The sequence below is a fragment of the Phaseolus vulgaris genome, chromosome 7, assembly GCF_000499845.2.
Source record: "Phaseolus vulgaris cultivar G19833 chromosome 7, P. vulgaris v2.0, whole genome shotgun sequence".
Lineage (NCBI taxonomy): Eukaryota > Viridiplantae > Streptophyta > Magnoliopsida > Fabales > Fabaceae > Phaseolus > Phaseolus vulgaris.
Window position 1 is genome coordinate 5,956,405 of NC_023753.2, and position 19,346 is coordinate 5,975,750.

At 28.0% G+C, this 19,346-nt stretch overlaps 2 protein-coding genes across 2 annotated transcripts; one reads left to right on the forward strand and one right to left on the reverse strand.

Annotated features, from left to right (window-relative positions):
• Positions 1 to 3,623: 3,623 nt before the first annotated feature.
• Positions 3,624 to 7,202, reverse strand: LOC137828032 (protein HOTHEAD-like). Its single transcript, XM_068634430.1, has 5 exons — positions 6,576 to 7,202; positions 5,699 to 6,343; positions 4,873 to 5,270; positions 3,946 to 4,496; positions 3,624 to 3,840 (listed from the first exon to the last, which is right to left on the reverse strand). Exons 1-5 carry the CDS (start codon positions 6,655 to 6,657, stop codon positions 3,774 to 3,776), a joined length of 1,743 nt encoding a protein of 580 aa, XP_068490531.1. The 5' UTR covers positions 6,658 to 7,202; the 3' UTR covers positions 3,624 to 3,773.
• Positions 7,203 to 18,597: 11,395 nt separating this feature from the next.
• Positions 18,598 to 18,912, forward strand: LOC137828024 (uncharacterized). The gene has a single exon (XM_068634423.1). The coding sequence runs from the start codon at positions 18,598 to 18,600 to the stop codon at positions 18,910 to 18,912; it is 315 nt and encodes a 104-aa protein (XP_068490524.1).
• The last annotated feature ends 434 nt before the right edge of the window (positions 18,913 to 19,346 follow it).

Below are 19,346 nucleotides of genomic sequence, written 5' to 3' on the forward strand. Positions count from 1 at the left end.
GAAAATTGTGTTGTTGCTACGAGTGTTGTGTGTTTTTGAGGGGTTCAAGATCAACATTTTTTGTGTGGTTTTGACTAAGAGTGTTGTGTGTTCTTGATGAGTTCACGATCAACATTCTTAGTGTGGTTTATAATCTAGTTTTGATTGCATAGTGAATTATCAGTTATTACCTAGGATTGGACTAGATGTACCTCTTGACTAAGAGTGAACCAATATAAATTTCTTTGTGTGAATATCTCTTTTCCTACTCTGATATATTGCTTTAAATTTTGTTATTTGTTTTCTGCTGCAAATAGTCACTTGGTTGAGTTCTCATAAAGAACTCTTAATCTGAAAATTAGTCCAGTTGAACGGAAAAATCAATTAATTGATTTTACAGATCTTTTCACTCCACTACCAATTTTTGCCTTGTTTTGGCTATACCATAGGGAAGTCCTATGTTTTTTGTGAAGAAGAAGGACCATTCCTCTCAGTTTTTTTATTGATTACAAACAAACAAGTTGACTATAAATAACAAGTATCCTCTACCACATATTGATGATTTAATGAATCAATATGTATGGTACAATTGTGTTTTCAAGATAGATTTAAAATCTGAATATCATCAGATTCTTGTGAATGATGAAGACGTAAAAAAACACTACTTATTGATCTAGATATGACATTATGAATATATTGTCATGTCTTTTGGAATGACCAATGTTTTGTGGTTTTAGAGAAAGGATATTCGTACTAAGAGATGATGAGTTGAACAAATTGATTTTAGAAAAATGTCATAAAGTAGACTTAGTTAGCATCTCAAAATGACTAATATGTATCAAGATCTAAAGAAATATTTTTGGTGATTTGAATGAAAAGAGATGTAGCTCAATATGTCACTTCTTAGTTGACTTGTGAGAGAGCTAATATTAAACAACAAAGACCTTAAGGGATGTTACAACAATTATATATTCCAGACTTGAAATGAGATAACATAGTTATGGATTTTGTTACTCATTTACCTAAAATTGTGAGATGTCATAATTTGTGTGGATCATTGTTGATAGATTGATAAAGATTGTTCACTTTTTACTTATGAATATGAGGATTTCTATGCATAAACTTATTCAGTTACATATTAGAGATATTCTATAGTTGCATAATATACCTTTCAAGACAATCTTCAACAAAGATTTTAGATTCATATTTAGGTTTTGCCAAACATTGCAAGAATATTGAGGGAGCACTACAAAAAATATGTTTATTAGCATGGGTCAAAAAGGGACACTAGCTATAATAAATGGACACAAAAGTGTAGTTATTATTAAAATTTGGAAGCTAATATGCTCGACATAAAAATAGTGGCGGGTGTGTGGGACACAAGTGGTGTGTTTTTTGCGTAAGCCTAGCCTACATGCTCCCCACACAAAATTATATTTATATTATTTATTTAAAGAAGCGTGGGCTTAGCCTAGATGTTGCCCTCACAAAATTATATTTTATATTGTTTATTCAAAGAAGCGTGGGCTTAGTCAACGGATTGGCCACACAATTTTTAATCAAGCGTGGGCTTAACCTTCATAATTTTATTACATATTTAAATTTAATTTAAATATATATATATATATATATATTATGTTTGCGTGGGCTTAACCTGCAAAATTTTAAATTTTTATTATTATTTATTATTTATAGTTTCAGTTGTGACCATTTGACCTACACAATTTTTTTTATTTTTTTTAGTTTATCTCCATATAACTCACGCTTACCCACGCTTTATTTTTTTTATTTTTTAATAATAAAGGCTTAGTGGACACTATTTAGGGTTCCTAGCATCACTTCACTTTCTTTTGGAGCTAATTTTACTTTTTGGTGTAGTGGACTAAAGTCAAACTCAATCAAGCCTATTATCCTCAAACAAATGGTCAGTTTGAGATGATTGCGACTTTGGAAGATTTTTTAAAAACTTATGTTATAGATTAATTAGATAATTGGTATGAGATTTTATCCTTGGTGAAATTCACACATAGCAGCAACTAACATTCCAATCTTGATATGACACTATATGAAGCTCTTTGCAAAAGAAAATGCAAAATTGTACAATAAATTGTTGTATGATTAGAATTATTGGAAGAGACAACAAATAAAGTTAAACAAATAAAAATATCATTGAATTGCAAAAAAAAAAATGCTAATTAAAAAAAATCATATTTTTTTAATGATATGTCTATATAGTTAATAAAACTATTGTATTACTTTGAGAATTTGGTATGGATGATATTGTGTTTTTGTTTAACTTTGTACATCCTGTGTAATTTCTTAATAATATATAATTTTTACTTTTTTTTAAAAAAGAATAGAAAAAAAAATTCTCTTAACAAGGACAAGCGAGCACATGCAAGTTTTAAACATAGAATTTTATTAAATACTTGAAAGGAAAAAGATTATTGTGTATAATGATCCTATTCTACTTTTGTAAAATTAACTCTTCTAAAAAAATATCTGATCTCTACCAAAAGCTCAAAAACCTTATCAGAGTAAAATTCACATTATTTGCTTCCCTTTACTTTTGTTTCCACTGAAGATAGTCTCCCTCATTCTTCCGGAAATTAATTTCTTTTGAATTATGGAGATCACCGAGTACGTTTATCTCTACGTTATGTTCTACAGATGAACAGTAAAAAAACACATGTAACTATACACTATATTGAACTGTTACATTATTGTTTTCCTTAAAAAAAAAGAACTCGTGGAATTAAAGAAGAAGAAGATGAAGTCATTTGTTTGATCCCTTGCATACTACTTCAGTGCTTCTCTTCAATGGAGTGAATGATCATATGCACTGAATAGCATAGAAGATTACATATTAAGCTAAAGCAGCAACAGGGCAACTCTCCTTTGGCAAGATATTTCATGAAGTGGTCATGTCATTTCCTGCCAACAAAGAGAAGCCCTATAACTGGTTTGCTTATTGACTATAATATCTTGTGCAGCTAGTTACTGCTGTTGCACACAACAACGTTTCATGAACATGACAATTTATAATCTCAGGACATGGGATAAACTAATACTCAAAAGCATATGCTTGAGGGTTATGCTGTGAATATTCTTCAAGGGATTTGAGGGTGATTTCCCTTCATGAGCAACAAGTCATTCTCTTTCTCTATCTCACCTGCTTTTGAGAACTAATGGGGGAAGTTGGTGAAAGTTAGATGCTTCCTCCATTTCATGAAGGTGCCATGGGGTTGGGGTACCAGATGTTGCAGAGGATATGCTCATGTCTTATTCTGTTATTAAAACTATGTTGTCTGTGTGCAGCAGTTTGTTTTGTAGCGTTTATTAGTCCAACATGTGTCCTTTGAAATCAATATAGTGGTTATCTTTACTTGGACCATAAAGATTAACTGAATTTTTCGGAGATTTTTTTAGGGATGATAAATCTTGCAATTCTGACTTCATTTTCCAGATTTATGACTTTGAATTTAGTTTTTGGTTTTAGACACTCAATGTTTGAGTCTGCATCCAACATCATTAATACAAGTTGAACGAGGTGAACCAATTTAAAGAGAAAAAACCTTTTCAAAGAATATGTACTTATTTGCATAAATCTTGATGTTATTTTATAACAATATTATTTGCATATGTACTGAATAACAATATTATCATATAAAAGAAAGAACAAGTGCAAATATTCTCCTATAAACAGATACAGCATTGAGAAGAAGAAAAATAGGTCTAAGTGACAACCCAAATATTACACAGCAAACTGATATGAAACAACAGAAAATATGCACTCAATTGATCCCTTCACTTTTGTGTCCACTGAAGAATCTTTTATTTATAATTTTTTCTCCCATATACCTGTATCAAATTAATAAAAAGAATTATTATTGTTATTATTATTATTATTATTATCAAAATCAAATCACAACATCTATATATTAAAATATTCCAATTAATGTTTACCTTCCAAGCATCATTACAGTGGCTTGAGGATTAGTCCCAGGTGTTCGATAAAAGGTGGATCCATCAATTACCCTCAGAGCTTCGACCCCAATAACCTTATAATTATGATCAACAACTTTACGAGGGGGGCACCCTCCATGGTAATGCCAAATTGTAAGCACAGTGTCTATGCAATACTGTTCTAAAGAATAAGCAGCATTAACATGTTTTGGCCTCAAGTTCATTGGTATCAGCAACATCAAGTCTATTAGAGCTTGGACTGAAAGGTTGGGGTACCGGAACTTTGATAATGCTTTGGAGTTTATCACAGCAATGATGGTTTTCATGCCTTCAACACAGATTCTCAAGTCCTCTGGATCCTTGAAATAGTTAAAGGTAACTGATGGATTATCATTGGGATTTGTGGTTCTGAGCTCCAAATGACCTTTGGATCGTGGTCCCGTGATCTTTTCAACTATGATTCCTCCTTTCAGAGTTGGATTGCTTAAATATCTAACGAAATCTGCAACACTCTGCTTGTTTTCTGAGGAAAACGTCGAAGGCTGACCAGACTTCAAATCAGAACAAATTTCAGTATATATCACCCTTATTAGTAAAAATTCAAATTTTGCAACCTTCACACATTAAAAAGTTTAAAATGAAAACAACATCTAAAACTATGTAAAACTGAAAAACAATGAAAGTGATGGAAATAAAACTGGCTAAACACATTTTGCCTGACACTGCTTTGAAATTATGAGCAAACATAACCTGTTATGTGTTTCATTGTCACCAGCGATTAATTTTGAATCTTCTGTTCATTTGATTAAAGAAATTCATAATAAGAAGGTAAATTTTTTTCATTTCTTTTTGAATCTTTTAACTCGGAATTCCATTTGAACAAATTTATCAACAGAGCTCAAATCAAGCAGCATATGGGATACTAACCTGGTTTGACACAAATTCAAAAATGTTTTGAAGCCTTTCAGACCAAGAATTGCCCAAACTTAATCCACTGCCGGTTTCAATGTAGCTACCAAACTTTGTGATGCCGACTGTTTGGACCAGAGAGAGTTCAACAGGCAAAGGGGAAGGAACCACTAGAACGTTCATTGGATTATCTGCTATCTCTTGACCCACCCAAGGCTGATCCAAAACCACCGTGATTCCATGAGCCTGCAGATGTCTAGCAGGCCCAATCCCACTCAGCATCAGCAACTGTGGACTCCCAATTGCCCCAGCTGATAAGATTATCTCATTCTTTCCATTTGTGTTCAAGTATGCTCTATGCATCACTCCCAATGCATCTCTGAATATTACTCCATAAGCTTCTGGTCTTCTTTTTCCTATAAAAAAGCATTCAAAATCCATTGTCATCAGTCTTACTACAATATGGAAAACAAGGAAGCCAAGTTTGTTAAATTTCATCACAAAATCAATTCACCTTAAAATAAAATAGTCTAATAAATATACAAGCAGCACCCAATAAAAATTGAAGCAAGTGGTGTAGAACTGTACAAACTGTGAATTTCAAAAAATATTATTGTAAGTATTCAAGATAGGTTAAAAATCAAAATTTTGCTAACTGCTTATGAAATTATGAATTAGTACTTAATATAAAGTAATAACCAATTTTCTTCCATGAATGAAAATAATATATACACACCTCATTTTTGACAAAGTTAGAAACAAAAACTTACAAAAAGTTGAAACTGATGATATGATTTTAATTTATAAAAAAATAATTCATTTTATGCTATATTCTTCTCCTTACCTGTGTTATACTTAAATAGTATCTTCTGCACTGTGGCATGGAGATAGACAGAAATTCTCTTGGGATCAGCATACTCTAACAAATCAGCTGCAGTGTGCCTGTTACCCTTGTTGTCAAAAATTGTCCCTCCAATCTTAGTCCCATTTAAGTGATCATAAGTAAAATCATTATAAGGCAACACACCTACTTCCAGCAACCCATCCCTCACTGCTGACTGCCACTGCAGCATAGGGGGCTCAAAAACCACCTTTCTTTCAACCCATTTATAAGATTCCTCAGCCAAAGATTCATTCCAACCAGAAGTCCTTATGTACTCAGAGCTAGCCCTTGAATAGAACCCAGCATTCAAGACAGAGCCACCACCCAGAACACGAGCCCTGGCATTGAGGACCCCATCAGTGGATATGAACGGTTGGGAAAATGATGAAGGGCTTATGTCAGCGAGGGAATTGACAAAGTTCTTTATGTTGATTCGCTCAGGGTTTGTGTAAGGAGAACCACCCCTTTCAAGGACTAAAACTCTTGCACCTTGCGAGAGAGTTGCTGCGAGGGGACACCCACTTGTTCCTCCACCAATGACAATGTAATCATAAGACAAGATTGGTGGAGCAGACGTTGCTTCTCTTACAAATGCATACTTTGAAGCTGCATGAACATATATGAAATATCAAGGAAATGAATGAACTGAAAAGAGTTCCAAAGAGACACTACAACAACCATCAAGCAAACCAACTAAACAAAAGAAACCTACTTGTTCTCATTTTTCTATTTTCAATTCATTGATGAAAACAAACTAATAGTAAAATCAACTTTGTAACAATATGGAACTCCAAAAAAATTTGAAAATGAAAAGTCGTACTTCACAACAAAGCATTACCTTGATGAGAATGAGATAAACCAGAAAGGAATGTGCACTCAACAAGAAATGCCCATATAAATTTCTCCAACATCCAACCCATTGATGTGTATCTTCACTTGTTAGGAACATGGAAGATCTTCTGGACTTTCCAAAGAGTTGAAACCCTTCTTATTATAATCAGAAAATTAAAGACACCATGCATGCACTACCCTTTGCTCTTGTCGGTTCAACCACATCCAATTTGTGTCTCATTCCATACAAAGATCAAGTGTTCTTGAAATTGTGAAAATGCATGAAGTGTGACAGGGACATCTGTGAGATCTTATATATAAATTCTCCTATAAACTACACGTCAAAATAATTTGTGGTTAACCAAAATATTAACAGCCTACTTCATTGTTGTATATATCACAATCATAAAAAAACTTTATATAAACTCTCAAGATTAGATAGGGATAAAAACGCGAGAAATGAAAGTGTTTAGGATATCCAACAGTGTTTCATATATAAGTAATTGAAATAACCTTTCTTATAAATTAGTTAACCTACATTCACCCACGTTCTAAATATATAATGTCCATATCTATGAAACTCTTTTCTACAGCAAAACAAACTCACTTGAACTATCTTAACTTGTTTAGGTGTGATTGCTACTCTCTTCTAAAACCATACATCAAACAATCTGTTTACGTGCTGAGAAAAAAAAAACAATTTGTTTACGTGTTTGGGTGTGATTGCTAAAAAAAATCATGTATATACAACTTTAAAATAATGTCCATATCTGTGAAACTCTTCTATAGCAAAAACAAAACTTCACTTAAACTTTCTTTACGTGTTTGGGTGTGATTGCTCTCTTCTATAAGACCAATACATCAAGCCATCCATGAAATAAAATTTCTAACATTAAATACTAATAATTTAGAGATAAAAATAATTAGTCACTATATTAACTAAATTAGATATTATTTTAGAGACTAAAAATTATTAGTATATAAAGTGGTTTTTATTATTAATAAAAAATTATAAAATAGTTTATAAACTGATATTTAAATTAACTATCAAAATTTTAATCACTAATATTTTAATTTTAAATTAGTGTCTAAGAGACTATGTAGCACAGATACATATACAGACACTGACACGGATACGGATACATAGATACGTATAATCTCTAAAATGTAGGACACGGGGACATGGATCTATATATTATATAATTTTGAATTATATAAATTGAAAATAAATATTTATGTGCAAAAATATATTTCAGATTCTTTTGGGAGCAAGAAAGATATTTTTCATGACCGGGTCAAAAGAATTTGTTCCTTATTTTTATAATCATAATAAAAATTTATATAATAAATTTGAGTTTTTAGAAAATTATTGTATTTATACCTTTTAAAATTGTGTTAGAACCGTGCTAGAATTTTCAAAAATCCAACAAATATTTTTTGAATTGAACACTTCACCGATAAGTGTCCTACGAGTGTCGACACCGTGTGTCCGACACGGATACACCATTTAAGAGAAGTGTCTGAGTCTCATAACTAAGAGACTAATATAATTTTTAATAAAATATAAAATAGTTAATAGCTAAAATTTTGATAATTAATGGTTAAATAACAATTTAAAAATTATTTTATAAGTTTTTATTAATAATAAAAATTACTTTAAATATAAATAATTTTTTAATTTATAAATTGATCTTTAATTTAATTAATATAATAACTAATTATTTTGATATTTAAAATTAATTATTGTGAGTTATGTTTCTTTACCTTATCTAATGAAAATCTCACTCCATTTCTCTCTATCCCAATAATCTTGTTATCCTTTTGTCTCAACTTTCACCTTCCTACAATATTAATAATGAGATCAGTTACTGATTTTAGTAATATTATTGTTTCACGCTTCAATTTTTTTCATGATAAAATTTTGAATAAAGAAGTTATTTATATCAATATATCAAGTTGGTACTTTATACTATAAATGTACCTATAGTAAATTTAAAAATTTAAAGAAATGTCAAGTGTGAAGAAAGGACGTTTTATGTCAATTTGTTATCCTTGACACGTTGCAGTATGTTTTATGGGGCGGGTAGGATTTTTTTTAGTGGTTCATGGATGTGACGTAGATATTCCAATTTTGGGAGGTATGCATTGTAGCTAAAAAAAAATTCTTAGACATTATTTTTGTTTTTTTTTCATTTAGAAACACAAGTTTAAAATAATTTTTTTAAGGATTAAAACATTTTTAAATGTTTTAATTTATTCATTAATGATAAAAAAATGTGTGAAGAAAGGATGTATCCAATATTCTAAAATTGTTGATTTTATCACATAAATTTCTATAGTTTACTTTATTATAAATCATAAAAAATTTAAAGGAATATGAAGTATTTACTGTTTCTTAGTTTTTTTTATCATCAAGAAAAAATAAATAAGTAAGAATCACTTTAAGAGTGGTTCAACTTGTACAAAACTGAACCTTCCCTGCTGAAAACTTACCACAGACATCTTACTAAAGCAACTAAAAATCAAGTCAACTAACAAAAATAAATACAACTAAAAAACAATCTAGCACCTCAACCCAACCTTCTAAAAAAAGTCTAGAGTTTCAAAGTCTCTTGATCATATACATAATCAAGGCACTAATCAGAATAAGAAAAAAATGCAAAGACAATTTTAGTGGTAACCCAAGACCATACATTTAATTGAACCAAGGAAAATATTTCAGAATGATCAATCACTCCGCCTTTAAAAATGTGTTTATTCCTATGTCTCCAAATCTCACTAAAAATGCAATCCAAACACTTTCCCATACACAATTGACATAAATAGGTACATTAATAAGTTTGAAATGTTGAAACTGTGAAAAAGGATCATGATCTCACACCAATCCTAACCAAGCATAACATTAGTTTCAAATGAGTCAGACATTTCAATAAACAAAAAAAATATGTGTTTCTACTTCCACCCCACAAGAACAACATATGTTGCTAACGACTACTACAAATTTTTAAATTGAAAATAGTAATAAAGAGATATATCGTTGTTTCATGCTTCATGTTGTGCATTTTGATAAAGAAGTTGATGTTATTCCTATTCAATATATGAAGTTGTTGAGACATTTGTTAAGAATGAAGTATTATGTTACGACTATTAGATACATGAAAGATTCGTCTCACATTTTATGGCATCTCACATGCATATCATAGTGTTTTATTTGTGCAATCATCTCTTTTTGCAATCATCAAAATATTTTATCAATGGATCGATCCAATTAAAGAAGGATGAGGATTTTTAAAAACGTCACTATATTGATTTTCACTTTATTCAATTTTTTCAATTTTCACTTTATTCAAAGTTCTTGAAGAAATACTAGCATAAATTCAACTATTCAATTTTTTATTAGATAGTTTTTAATTTTAATAATACTAAAAAATTATAAAATAATTCATTAGAATTACATATAAATTATAGATATTATTTTTAATAAAATTATATATATATAGACATATACACAAAACTATTTATGTTTGATTTTTTTATTTTTTTTTAAAGTAGTTTTTTGTTGGTAGAGTTTGAGTTTATAGAGTTGTCGAAAAGTAGTTTATTTTGGAGAAATCGGATTGTGAGAATGGTGTGGTGTTAGAGATTTGAGAGTTGAGTTTGTGTCAGTAGTGGTGTTAGAGAGGAAAAGTAGTGGGGTGATTTTGTGATAGTGTGCATTGAGATGTGAGGTTTTGTTTGGATGAGGTAATAATCTAAACATGTCGATCGAGGTAAAGTTTATAACTTTTGATTTTATTTGGTGTTATACTGTATATTCATCCATTATGTCAATTTTTACTAATATGAAAGGTTATTATAAGTATAGCTGATTTAGGTTTCTTTGGATTTTTACTTGTTTCCTTTATTTCCACTAACATGGAAGAGTCTATGAAATAAAATTATGAATGGTAAGTTTTGAGTACTTAAAGGACTTGGATGCAAAACAATAAATAATACAGTTTTCATCGATCCTTAGAATAAAATATTGGTGAAAAGTTTATCACTTAGGAGGAAGAGTAAATTTATATTTGAGATCATGACACCACCTTCAATCTAAAATATTAAGGTTAAATGTTTGTGGGTCTTTGATTATTGTTGTTCCTCAATTAAATTAAAAAAAAATAGTGTAGATTGCCTAACATAATACTAGACCATCTTACACAAAATGATACTATAAATAAGGTTAGTAAACTCTAAGTTGGCTTCCAATAAATTCAAATGTGAATCACGTCAAACTGTGTTTACAACTTTTCTGCAAACAAAAGTTAGCAATAACAATAAAGTAAATGAGGGTTTGTGATTGTTAACCGGAAATATAATATACTATAGAAAAATGATAAAGATAACATATTGACTCTCAAGTTCATTCAAGTAAATTCTTCATCGGTTGATTCATAAGTGCCAGATTTTAGTAATATTTCATATTAAAATACAAGCACTTGTTGATATTAATTAATAAAATAATCCATAATTTATGAATTTATACATTCTTTTTACATATTTTTTTATTTTAATTTGAATAAGAATTATTTATTCCAAATTTTGTGTTAATTTCATGATTCTAGGAAAGAATGAAGATGATTGAGCAGAAGGAAAATATATAAAGCCAACAAGGGAAAGTTGGAACGCATCAACATTCACCCAAGCTCGCCCAAACTCGCCTAAGCCAGACGCCCTAGAGGATCTCGCCCAAGCAAACTCAATCTCGCCCAGGCGAGATCGCTCCAATGACGTTGGGTATTTTTTTGTGCAACTTGCCCATGTGAGTCCAATAACGCCCAGGAGAGAAGTCACTTAATCCAAGTTCAACTAGTTTAAATATGAGGCTTAAGGCACAACCCTAGGTATCATTGAGAGGAAAACACCATTGAGTGGATTGAAATCTAATCGAGAGAAAAGGAGGTATTAGAAACCCTATAGGAGGCAGTCATTAAGGAGAAATATTTTGAATCTTCTTTTCTTGCTCTCCCTGTTTGTAACAACCAACATGTGTGGTTAATTCTACACTTTGGGATTGAGAGTAATATGTTCAAACTCTTATTTATTGACTTTTTCATAAGACACTACAACGATAAAACTAACCACGTTTTGTTTTCTGCCGTTTAGATATCCACTTGGCGTTGTTGTTTATTTCTTCATTGTTTTCCCTCTAAATCTTTTTTATTTATTTATTAAAGACTCAAATGATTGTTTTATAAATATTAACCATTCGCCACTTCTTTTGTGTCTTCAAAAATAATTTTTTTAAGCATTTAAAACTAAAAAAAGATAAATATTTTGTTAAGCTTATTACATGTTTCTATTTTGTTTCCAGGTTTCTTGGATACGAAAGTGTAGAAGTCATTAATCCAAATGAGTAAAGAAGACCACAGGAGAAAACACAAAAAGAAAATAAAAATAAAAGTGTTTATTTATTAAAAGAAAGAGATGGTTACTAAAAGATGATGCATTTGTGTTTGTTCTATGTAAAACTAATGGTGACACTCAAGTTATTAAAATATTTTAAATCTTATATTAAATGTATAATAGATACATATAATTCTTTTTATTTATTTTTTAATATTAAACATAATTATATATAAATAAAAAAATCCAGATAAATATTAATTGTGTTTTCTCTAGTTATTTATAATATTTTTGACTTTCCTTTCTCCATTTCTTTTTCTTAATTCAAAATTTCTTTTTTTCTTTTCATTTTGTTGTTACTCTTGACGAACAGCTTCTGTGAACATCAGAGTGTCACGTCTAACCTACCCATATTACTGAACTCTCCCACAACTTCCTGAATTTCAAAAGCATTGAAGATTTCCACACTTGTCCCCAAATCAATCTTTTCTTCTGCCTCATCATATTCAACCCTAAGACTCATTTATAATCATGTGGTTTAGAATTTAGATTTTAATAATACTACAACTTCACTTAATCTCAATTAATTTTAAGATAAATCTAACACATAAAAATTTAAAAATGACTTTGTCAAACTCTCCCACACACTAGACCAAGTCTGCCAACCCCTCAGATGATCTCTGTGGTTGAAAACTTCAACTGCAACCATCTCCGCCGTACAAATTACTCTTAATACATAAAACTAAAATAAGTTTACAATTTTATAAAAAAAATAATTAACATATATAGTATATATTAACATACTGTGGTTATTTACTTCTTCTTTTTTTAAATTATTAATAAAATCGTATATATTTTACGCTTATAAATTCAATAATTGGCATAGCAGGATAAATTCCATGAGATTGTGCAAACCAAGTTATTCTCGCATGTAAAATATTATATCTTTTAAGAGTATTTTATATGCTTCTTTGACTCAACATTTTTTCATTTTTACAAAATTGTTACAGACTTAAATCTAAATAAAATAAGCGGTGAGACTAATCCAAGAATTAAAAATCAAAGTCCATCTACTTTAATTAAATCAGCGGATGTTTCGTTATTTGCGTTCTCCATACAATCAATTCAATAACACAGAAAAGTATTAGAGATCCTCACTAGTTTTCTGGGATGGTGGAAAGTTGAATTCAGGTTAATCTTTGGTATAATTTCTAAACGTGACATTTTATTATATTTTTATATAATACTTTTTTTAAGTATGTTTTTTTATTATTGATTGAAATTTTAGTAAAATTACCTCTTTTCGAATTAAATTTTCTTTTGATTTTGTAATTTATAATAAACTATAATCAATACAAATATGTATTAAAAAAGTCACAAAAAATTGTCTTTTCAATTGTAAGACTAGTTAACTAAATTAGTTAAAGAAATAATATTTAGGGATGATAAATAAATTCATCTTCATCTTCATGGTATTATTTTAACATATTCCGCTCTTCATAAAAAAAACTTTTACATTAATCACATGCAATATAACTAATATTTAATATTTTAAATTGGGTATGAGAACATAATGCATATGTACATATCCACTTCGTTCAGTATCTCTTTCAATATTCGTTATTGTTTTAAATTATTGAAATATTCATAGTTTTTTCTCAAAAATATATATTCATTATTCTCTTTGGTGCTTAGTTTCATAATTCTTTTGTATTTCTCATTGCACAATTCTTTCTTATTCTCTCTATTGTTTGACTTTTATAAAATTGACAAAGTTCACTTAGATCTTCAAAGCTCCGATCATCACAATTTTGATTACCCATTTTTCCTCAATGCATTTCCGTTCAAATAATGTTTTTCATTTCAAGAAACACAACCTCAAATTCATTGAATCAATTAGTTTATAGGACATTTATTTAATTATTTGTACTTCTTTGTTTATTTGTGTTTATTGTTTATCTTTTCACATTTGGTATCAAGATGTGACTCTCAATTTCAAATGTCTATGGTGTAAACTCTTAATTTAGTAGATTCACGTTTAGGTGGCAAAGTAGGCATGAGACCATGTTAAAATTTGTACCATATTATTTGAATGACGTAAGTTTGTATCATATTATTTTAATTTATTCAATTAGAGACATTAATTAATTCCGTTGTGTGGGTAGATTTGAACATGGACCTGTTTGATTTGATATTTATGTAATTTTAATTTATTTATTGATATTTGATATTGAAAAAAAGAAAATATGTAGTTTGTATATTTTGTTACATTAACATATTGATAATGTCATATTTACTTATTTATTTAAAAGAATAAGTGTGACCTTTCTTAATTTAAATAATTTAATAAATGTTAATTTTTCTTCAACTTGTTTATTTTTATAAAACATAACATTTTATTAATCTTTATGTATGTAGATCAACAATCTATTGGATTTGTAACTGCAATTATACATTAACATATAGCATCTATATCCATATAAACATATTTCTCATGATTTTAACTCTTCCATTTTCTTTGGAGACCGTCCAGTTCAAAGGCACAGTGGACAATATATTGATGTGAATGGAAGTGGAAACACTATAAGAAAAACGCGAATTACATACAGATTATTACATACGGATCAAAATCCGTATGTATATTATATACGGATACGGATTATATCCGTATGTAATTTTTGACGCCATGGAGCGGGAATCAAAATCCGTATGTAAACTATCCGTATGTAAATATTAGCACCATAAAATAAAATTAGCAATGAATGGGATTCGAAGCCAAGTTCCTTCAGCAATCTTTCAACAACCAAGTAAAATTTAACCACTACACTAAGCAAATTCTTTAGTTTTATTATGATTTTTATTATACTTATTATTATTAATAATACTAACAATATTAATAATATTAATAATACTAACAATACTAACAATATTAATAATACTAACAATACTAACAATATTAATAATACTAATAATATTAATAATACTAACAATATTAATAATACTAACAATAATAATAATACTAACAATATTAATGATACTAAAAATATTAACATATGAATCACATTTAATTTATCTATAATCTACTTGAATCTAAACATAATTTATTATATTATCTATTAGTATGAATCAAATTTAATATATGTCATACTCATAGTCATCATATTACCTATTACATTAAAATCAGCTATCATATTAATTATTATTTTACGATCATATTGACTTAATTAAGTTCATTATAGGTAGTTGGTTTTACTTGTGTGTTATATATAGTAAAGAATATTGTCAACAAACAATATTATCTTTTAACATAAAATGATGACTTTTACATTAACTATTAATTAAATCTCTAATACAGATTACTAGTTAGCATATCATTATAGTTTAAACTATATTAATTATTCCATAAATCTATGTAAAAAGTTGTTACTAAATAACCCTTTCTACTAATATATAAATCATAATGACAAAGTGATTAAATAATTTATAATTTAAAATATTTTAAAAATTATACATTATATCAATTTTAATCTATGTAAGTAAATATTTGAAAATAAGATTTTTTTATCGACAAAGAATAAAAAAAATTAAACAAAACATTTTAAGGATATTTCAATCCTTATACAAGAATCTCAAATCAGAAAAGAAGTGTAACATACAAGCACCTATATAGCCATAAAGAAATATATTAATCAATATATATATGTATTTATAGTATTAAAGTTATATTAATATTATATAATTTCTTCCTTTTTCTCTCTATCTATCTATATCCGGATAAAAGTAATATTACTCAAGTCAAATAAAACTACTATACACACAATAAATATCTAAATGTATATTTATATCAAAATTAATATTAATAATATGAATATAATATTGATAATATGAATATAATATTAATAATATGAATATTAATACTAATAATATTAATACTAATAATATTAATAAATATTAATAATAATATGAATATTAATACTAATAATAATAATATTAATAATAATATTAATATTAATAATAATGTTAATAATAATATTAATAAATATTAATAATATGAATATAATGTTAATAATAATATTAATTATAACATTAATAAATATTAATAATATTAATAATAATATTAATAAATATTAATAATATGAATATAATGTTAATAATAATATTAATTATAACATTAATAAATATTAATAATATTAATAATAATATTAATAAATATTAATAATATGAATATAATGTTAATAATAATATTAATTATAACATTAATAAATATTAATAATAATAATAATAATATAAATATAATTTATTTTATTATTATTATTAATATATTATATTAATATTATATATATTAATATGTATAAATTATATTAATATGTATAAATTATATTAATATGTATAAATTATATTAATATGTATAAATTATATTAATATGTATAAATTATATTAATATGTATAAATTATATTAATATGTATAAATTATATTAATATGTATAAATTATATTAATATGTATAAATTATATTAATATGTATAAATTATATTAATATGTATAAATTATATTAATATGTATAAATTATATTAATATGTATAAATTATATTAATATGTATAAATTATATTAATATGTATAAATTATATTAATATGTATAAATTATATTAATATGTATAAATTATATTAATATGTATAAATTATATTAATATGTATAAATTATATTAATATGTATAAATTATATTAATATGTATAAATTATATTAATATGTATAAATTATATTAATATGTATAAATTATATTAATATGTATAAATTATATTAATATGTATAAATTATATTAATATGTATAAATTATATTAATATGTATAAGTATAATAAAAATGATAACATGACCAAAGAACTTGTCTGGTCTAGTGGTTAATGCTTCTCCGGATTATTGGATAGACTTGGGTTCGAATCCTGGCTGTTGCAGTTTTGCTTGTAACATTATTTGGGACTTGGGTTTGAGTTCCATCAGGGCAAAATGCCTCTAGGATTAATAAAAAATATAAATAGTGAAAAAATTAATTTACATAAACTACACTATCTCTATATTTATTAGTTATTCATACTTCAAATGGAAGAGTTGGTATTTTTCACAGGCAACTTTTTTTTCTTACATTTGCAAGAGTGCACCTTTGTTTTGTACGGTTTCCAACCCCATTTTATGGTAATGAAATTGTTGGAAGGAACACCCCTTTACCATTCAAATAAAAATGCAACAGTAGTTATTTCCATTGTTTGGGTTCAGAATCTTGATTTTCTACTACAGCTATGACGTATTCTTCAATGACCCATTCAAAGTCACCTAAATTTGTCTTAACCATACCTTAATACTATCAAAACCCCTTCTCAGCGATGCTTTAAAGACCAGAATATTCTTTATTGTCTGCTGATGGCTACGAAATTATTATTATTATTATTATTTATGGAGCCTTCTAAATTATTTTCCAAAACTAACTAGCTACCCATGTTATGTTGTTTATAGACTAAAGATTAATTATATAACGGTCACAAACCAATTTACTAGATCCCTAATTTAGTACATGCATTTGGAGAATTACATATCCTTAGCTGCATACTCAATTTTAGAGTGTATGGATTGGAAATAGTAGAAAAATAAGAATAAATATACCCCTTTTATTTATTTATAAAAATTGTTTAAGATTTCTTAACTTAAATTAATATTTTTAATAGAATTTTTGTGAGCTATTTGTTATATTTGAATTTGTCATTTCAATATTATTATATTTTATTCTTTATTATAACTAAACTTTTCCTCAATATTAATTAAATTTAGAATATAACTAAATAAGTGTTCTCTTAAATTTTAAAAATTATATAATTTTAAAGAAAAATACAAGTAAAAAGAACGGAGGATTAATAAGCAGTAACAAGATAAAGGAAGAAAAAAGAAGAAAAAAGTTTTTTTTATAGCAATAAAAAAAGAAAAATAAGTTATTTATTAAATACAATTTATTATCGTGTTCTCGTTCAACGACTCTCGGCACCTGCTATGCTATTGCGAGGAGCTGAAAATCAACAAATCTTACAGGTGGCAACAAAAAAAGAGTCCACGCGTCAAATATGTAGTTTACCCGACTACATTCTCTTACTCATAACAAATATTAATGGTGCATTAAATTTGTATTTATACAATATTTTAATATAAAATGGAAATAATTTGCAAAACAGAGGAAGAAACAGGGTTAATGATTTATTCTGTAAAATTATTCCGAGTAAATAAAAATAAGAAGAAAAAAGTGTTTTTTCACCCAACCTACAGTTACCAAACAGCATGGTCTTAGGTACCCTCTCATCTACTCCACAAATTTGAACCAAAGCCCCTATTAAAACCAAAGCTTTACGACACCATGATGAGAACTACTTGGTCATCACAAAAAACAGAAGTTAATTCAATCCCTACACGCCAAAACCCATGTCGTTGAACCCAACTTCCCCCAAGCCAAACGGCAAAGATACCAATACTACTTAAGCGTCATCATGATACTACCCAACCAATACACATTACATAACACCACTCTCATCTACCTATATATATATACTCAAACCTTCTTTATTCTAATCCATATTTCATCTCTTTTCATATTCAACACATCATAAGATGGGTTCCTCTGCTGCCACAAAAAACATTGCGGATTCAGCGTCGTGGTACTGTGGCATGATGCTGTTGGGCATGATACTGTTGGGGTCTGTAAGGGAAAGCGCGGTGGCCGGAGAAGTTGAGGCTATGAAAGGGAGCAACCTCCGTGAACGACCGTGTGATGAAATATACGTTGTCGGAGAAGGAGAGAGCTTGCACACCATCAGCGACAAGTGCAATGACCCGTTTATCGTGGAGCGGAACCCGCATATCCATGACTCCGATGATGTTTACCCTGGCCTTGTCATCAAAATCATCCCCATCCTTCAATACTGAGAAACCGTTCAAGAGCTACCTCCACCTTATTCCATTGCCACAACAACTGTGACTCATCTTCAAAGCCTTTTTTGCTCAAATCTTACATCTTTTTCAGTATAAAACCTGTCAAAACCCCTTTTAATCTTCTTCATTGTATAGATATTTACTCAAGAAAGAGGAAAAAGGAGAAAATTATATTCATAATTAATTGTAGCTTAGCTTCTTAATTCTTGTTTATGAGCTTCTCCGCTAATTTTACCTGCAGTGTTCACCAGATCCGTTTATCAATTGAACCTACGTCATGGTTCAACTCAGTTGTCACTTAAAAGCAATTTTTTAAAACGATACAAGTAAATGGATAGCTTTATTTAGGTTCAATTTGTCAAAATAATGTCAACAGTTGTTGGTTATATATGACATCTGTTTAAATTGTAATGGTAAGAATTGTGTCA